At 39.4% G+C, this 6,616-nt stretch overlaps 1 protein-coding gene across 1 annotated transcript in view; it reads left to right on the forward strand.

Moving 5' to 3' along the window:
* Positions 1–4,197: 4,197 nt before the first annotated feature.
* The window catches only part of LOC138019551 (uncharacterized), a 26,031-nt gene continuing 23,612 nt past the window's right edge, over positions 4,198–6,616 (forward strand). The window contains exons 1-2 of the mRNA XM_068866393.1: positions 4,198–4,495; positions 5,543–5,893. Of these exons, the coding sequence (XP_068722494.1) occupies positions 4,372–4,495; positions 5,543–5,893 (475 nt within the window). The 5' untranslated portion in view covers positions 4,198–4,371. The remainder of the gene's footprint in view (positions 4,496–5,542; positions 5,894–6,616) is intronic.

Here is a 6,616-nt window from a genome sequence, read left to right on the forward strand (position 1 = left end):
GCAACACAGTGTATGCTTCACGGAAGCATCTCGTTTTATTTCTTTTGGGGCAGACTGGAAATTTTGTTGGCTTTGCATTTGACTGAAGAGACGATACACATCTAAGGCAATAGATCATATTTTGCATTCCTTATAGAAATTTAATGTGATGACGACGAAATCCACCTATGTACAAATAACCTTGATCAGTCAATCATAATCTACTACTATGGACAAATTGTGTTAGAAAGTGCGCAAAAACATGAAATCATAACCGTAATGCCTACAGAATAAGCGTCGGTACCCCCATTCCCCCTTTCAGTGTTGGAAAATGGTAAAATGTAGAGTTTTGTTAGACGAAAGTGTTTTGTCAACGTTGCACAGGGATGGTGGAAAGGGGCAAAATGCATGTAGAATGAAGTTTTCCAACCCTTGTGACCAAGGTTGTAGGTTTAAGTTCGAAGTACCAGCGAATAACGTAAAACTTCAATTTGAGCAGAAACTATGAGGCTTGTCTCGCATCAGAATGTACGAAGAAGAGGATTCCAACGTGACGAAGATATTGTTTTACTTTCTCGCAATACTCAAACACATTGTAGATTTTTCACACCGGAAACAAGCAACACACGATTAAGGTCAACTAGACGCTCCATGAGCGTAAACTGGGTTGCCCGTGGTACGTGTTACACAAAAACAGAGGCACTGAGTTGGGTGGTATTGAACTGCAGCGTTCCAGTAATTTTTTTAAAGTGTAGGGGGGAGGGAGGTGATGAAGACCGTTTGTGGGGTCACCCACACGTCATGCCAGCAATGGCCCTTTGGCTCACCTTCACACGTTGAATTATTTTGTAATGTCGTGTCCCGTTTTGAGGTCTTTTACCTTTTAAAGCTTTAGTAATAAATTCAGTTCAAAGAGGCAAAAGACGCTCTTGAGTGAAACGCACTAGTTTCGTCTTAAAGGGGCTTTGTCACTCAAAATGATATAATCCATGATTGGGTGCAGGGATGGCGCAGTGATGAGAGCAATCGATTTGACTTGCGTTAATTGTTAATTTCAGTTTACAGTTCCCCAATTAGCGCTAGAACGACTGGACACTTGATATGTTGCTTTCCCTTCCTTTTTTTCCCCCAAAATGCTCAAAAAATAGGATGAAACATTGCAGAACCACTTAAAACTGTTGAACGACATTAAAATACTTCAAAAGGAAAGAGAAGCATGGATGGACATTAACGTACACGATTAAAACGGAATACATTTATGTAATCTTGAAAAAAGTCGGCCCGACGTTTTTCAAATTATGACAAATCCCCTGGATAAAGGTCGTTTCTTTCTCAGAATCATTTCGTTTCTGACGTAACGATAATTTTATCGGTAAAGGAATTCCACATTACCATTTTCGAGATTTAAACTCGTGATTAACTAGAGATTTTCCCGAAACACCCCAAAATAACGTGACATAGCGTCCGCAAAAAAACCTAGCTGCAAATTGCTCTGACGGAGCATGCATGTCATGCATGTCTTAGAGTTGCACTAAGCAAACGTTTATGCCACACTAAGGAAGGGCTGAACATGTTGGTTCCGCTTCATAATTTCTCTTCTTTTCAGTCTCATCTAATGACACGTCAATTTTTTTTTTTTTGTTTTACGTTTGCACCAAATGGTTTTGCAAACCCCGGAGTTACGGTCTAGCCCTTTTATTTCGCGGGGTTTATTTTTGCGGATTTTTCGGATAGTACTTGATCCGCGAAAATAAGTTCCAGCAGAGAAAAAACAGCAGCAAAATTTACTCCCGCTAATATAACTAAAAATGGCTTTTAATCCACATAGTGGGGTAAAAAAGATCCTTTATTTAATATTTTAAGCAAGAGCCGATACAACGTAGATTTGATTTTAGTGATGTACTATATTTCGGCTGGCCAAACCAGCCTTCTTCAGGTACAATGAGAGTTTACATTGAATTGCTTCTATGTACATATATATATATATATATAGTAAATGGATGTTGACGTAATACTGGAAAAAATGTGATAAAACATGGCAGTTACAAAGATTTTGAATTCAAATACTAAGAGTCACGGAAAAATAACGGAAATCACTAAAATAATAAACTGAAATCTAATACGTTTCTTCGCGGATATTAAGACCGTTGGGATCAATTGTCCTGCCTTTTAAAATTAAAAAAGCCTCCCTGGCCTTACGGATCGAGTCTCTGTTAGAAAACATTTTTTCGATAGGGATTAATTGCATGTCCTTGGAGATGTTGTGGGGAGAGCAGAGGAAATGTTCTGCGACTGTAGTAGGTTTGGATTTGGTGTTAGCGTTATCTAAAGTGCGGCGGTGTTCATTAAAACGGTCTTTTAAACGTCGTTTAGTTTCTCCTATGTACTGTAGATGGCATCTGTTGCATTGAATCATGTAGATAAGGTTTCTAGTTTCGCAAGTTATGTGGAAATTAATGGAGCGCGTTTCGCCAGTAGAGCAGAATTTGTAGTTGGTTAGTCCATGGAAAATGTAAGGACAGGTAGCGCAGTTTTTGCCACAGCGAAAAGAACCGGAAGGAAGTGTGGAATTAGAATGAGTTACATTGGGGGACAGTTTAGCTGTAACCAGCAGGTCTCGAAGGTTAGGGGAGCGCCTGAAAGCCACAACAGGTAGATGGAGGAAAGCATTTTTGCAGCGGTCAGAAGAAAGAAGTATATTGTAGTGTTTTTTTAGTATGTTGAAGATGGAAGGAAGTGATGGATTATAGGTCGTAATGAAAGGTGTTCGTTTGGGTTTGTCTGTCTGTTTAGGTTGTAGGGTATGTGTGCGGGGAATGTCTGCAGCCCGTTGTATTTGTTTAGTAACAAAGTTGCGTTTGTAACCTCGTTTCAGAAGGTATGTCGTTAGTTCCGTGGTGCGAATCTTGAACGTTTCGTCGGTAGAACAAATTCGTCGTAGGCGGAGTGCTAGGCTGAAAGGGATTGCTTTTTTTGTATGTAGAGGATGACAAGAGGAATAAAGTAAGTGTTGGTGTTTGTCCGTGGGTTTCGTGTATAGGTCTGTATTTATGTTTCCGTCACTAGTTAGTGAGACGTTAACGTCAAGGAAAGGAACACTGGTGGGAGAGTGTGAGCTAGTGAATTTAATGGTAGGGTGAATGTTGTTGAGATAATCGATGAAATGAGAAAAAACAATTGGAGCTTGCTACAAACAAAAAGCAACGATAAAAGGTTAAATCAATACTTTTTCAGTCTCTAGGGAATAAGAAACGAACTCAAAGCAGACAATCAAAAGGTCACGTTAACTGTTTTTTAAGGCCTCCAGGATGTTACATTTTCCCCATCCGTTCTCGATGATTGTTAATTGAATATAGTTTTGCTGCTTGAAACGAAAACCACAAAAATTAGTTCCCGGCGGAAAAGTCTCAGTGTCAATTCGCGCTGCCAAAATATTGGTTCCCGCAAACTTAAAAGAAAAAAATTAGCGTAAACTGGGTTGCCTGTGGTATTCCTTTCTTTCGTTGTAGAACATTGAACTTTTTGTGTACATGTAATGTCTTAGACAGGGGATCTTTCAATTTTGATGATTTTGCCTCAGTGGTGGAGCACCTCTTGACCTGAATCACAATTGCTCCACCATTGAGGCAAACTCATCAAAATTGAAAGATCGCCTGTCTAAGAAATTGGAGAAAAAGTTCAATGTTCTAAAACGAAAGAAAGGAATACCACAGCTCTCAAACTTGAACATAGACCATTTTAGGGATCGAAATGCTGCACAACAAGTTTGGAAGTAATTTTGGGAACAAGGAATAAAATTTCGGGAGCAAGGAAACATAAGGAAATTTTGAAAGGAAACAAGGATCCCACACTCCCTCTCCCGTACGTCCGTACGTACGTACAATCCTGGTCAAAACTGTTGGGACAATTCCTGCTTCCCCCTCCTCCCCCCTCCCCATTACAATGTTGATTTTTCACGGTCTCCGAAATCAAGATCCGTTCATCGATCGCTCGCATGTTTCAACATTGTCTAGGGGGAAGGGGGGCGCGCAAAAGGCAGCCAAAGAAGAATATGCGTTGTTCATATAACGATGGAGGCATGTACAGTAAATTCTCTACTTTTCGCCCAAAATTTGACAATTTGCCGCGGATTGTAGGCCCCAGTAACTCGTAGACGGCGTGAGAGATCTGGTAACAAGAGTAATGGAGTGGAAAGGTACACCCCAAGTATGCATACTTGATGCGCATGAGGAAACTTATCGGCAAGGATGGCGTTGTTTGGAATTCATTTCGCGATTGCCAAGCTTAAGATTTATGTACTGTAAATATAAATTAGAATTTAACAACTTTGGTTCTGAAGAATAACGGGAAAATGTTTTTAGTAGCAATTGATCGCGTAAGACGTGAGCTTTTATGGTATCTTTGTCGCTGAATGTGAAGAAAGCGAGGGCGGAAATGAATGGTGTCAACTTCTTAAATATTTTATCGATCGCAACTTTCATAATCAAAGGTTCTGCATCATTGAGTGGTGTGAAAGGTAAGCCAGCACTATACTGATTTTTCATTATTTCAGAGATGTTAACTCGTGGGGATCTGAGATTTGGACATTTCTTTTGTATACTTGCCTCCGCCCCCTGATCTCATGAGTCATCAATAGAGAGCTTGAACTAAATTATTTAGATCTATAGATTCTAGGACAACAACGACTACGAGTACGAAATTTTTTCACAGAACAACAGTGAATGCGCGCAAACCAGCGTCATTTTGGTGGGAAAAACGTGATACCGTTGTCATTTTAGTAGTGTAGCAGCTGCTACACTACTGTGGTTGGGGAAAAATGTTGTCGTGTCAAAACAATTCAACAACACGGTGGCAATTTTGGCATTTTTCGATGAGCAAAAAGGCTCAACTACCAGTAATAAGAATAACTGAAAAACCTACACTGCTAAGAAAGAGTACGATTAATCGTCCGGGCTATAAATCTTTTAAATATGTTTGCTAAAAATGGGCAGTCAAATCTCGTACTCGTTCTCGTCCTCGATCGAATCTATAAAGCTCTCTAATATGACTCTCTCGTCAGCCAATTGTACTAGTTTGAAAAATGAAAATTGAATTACAAATTGAACCATTACGTAAACATATCAAATTCGGCAAAAGCTTAAATTCAATCTGAAATAAAAATCTAAAATGTTTTCCAAATTTTTAAACTGCATCTTTGGTTCTTCTTCTGGGGACAACAATCCCAGTATTTACCCATTCGCCAACTGTACAGAATAGCTGACAAGAGTTAACACAATAAACCTGAACCGTTTGGAATCTGTGTGTTACTGTTTCCTTGGGTTTCATGAATTTTTCCAACTATAGAGTGAAGGGTTTTTGTATCAGTCTACACACTAAAACTTCTTGTTTTGTTTGAGTATGAAACTTTTTTGTAATCAGCTAATGCTTACTGATCTGACACAAATGTCATCCAGAGGTGTAAAGACTGAGCTTAATTAATATGTAGACTCTGAGGAGGACTTTATCAGTTAATTCTTTGTGCAAACCATTTTATATAAAGAAAACTGTTTTGTCTGAATTGCAGGGCCACCAAGTCCACCTCGCAATTTGAGAAGGAAAACGGTGGGCATCGCTGGTGCAAACAGAGATTATTGGGTGTTTTGGACAGCGTCAAAGGACAACGGGGGACTACCTGTCAATTATACCCTTAAAGCATGCTTGAATGAGACCCACCATTGCAAAAACATAAGTAACCCTAAATGCCAAGCCACCAATGTAATAAGCACCAGTAAAACATTTTCATGCATTATGCAACCCAGGGATGACTTTTTACCATGTGGGGAATTTTGTGACTTCATCCTTTGCGTAGTGGCCTTCAATGATGCTGGAGAAAACGAGATTTGTATTTTTGCAGAAGTAGTTGATGCCTATGGAGGTAAGAATTTCACTCCTTGTTTTATTTTGCAGTGCCCTGGGAGGAGGAGGGAAAACAATATGCCCATATGTGTCTTAGTTTTATTCTCTTACCATCCTTGCCAACCTCAAATCCAGCTTCCACAGGGAGCAACGAAAAGCCTAAAGGCTGCAACTTAATTGATAGCCTGAGGCTAGTGGAACAACATTTTGAGTTTGCGCTTTCTTATCAAGGGTTGCTCGACGGGCAAGTATCAATTTAACACAATGTTGGTTGTTGGCCTTTGTTATTCAGAATAGTGCAACAAATTTGTTTACTTTGTAGCCTGTGTAATGGTGTTTGAATAAAATATTACTACACCATAGGTTTTTAAATACCTAGGTGTTGTTCGTTATTTTTGTTTTATGATCTTCAAAAGTTGGACAATTTTTTGATCATGATTGTGTAGCATGCCATGGATATTTAATTCAAGTTAAAACTACCGTAAAGACTCGCAGATAAGCCGCACCTTTTTTCCAAAAATTTGCGATCAAAATCGTAGGTGCGGCTTATCTGCAAGACCATTTGGGAAAGGTGCTGTGAATTTCGGTGTCCAGTCTTCCATCGTCCGATATTATGCCTGGTTACACAGCTTTGCACAGTGCATGCAAGAAAACAACAAATTTACGCGCAAAATTCTTTGGAAAAACTGCCTTGAATGGAGAAATACCTGTGAACAAATGCCAGAATAATATCAATCATATG

The sequence above is a fragment of the Montipora capricornis genome, chromosome 10, assembly GCF_036669925.1.
Source record: "Montipora capricornis isolate CH-2021 chromosome 10, ASM3666992v2, whole genome shotgun sequence".
Lineage (NCBI taxonomy): Eukaryota > Metazoa > Cnidaria > Anthozoa > Scleractinia > Acroporidae > Montipora > Montipora capricornis.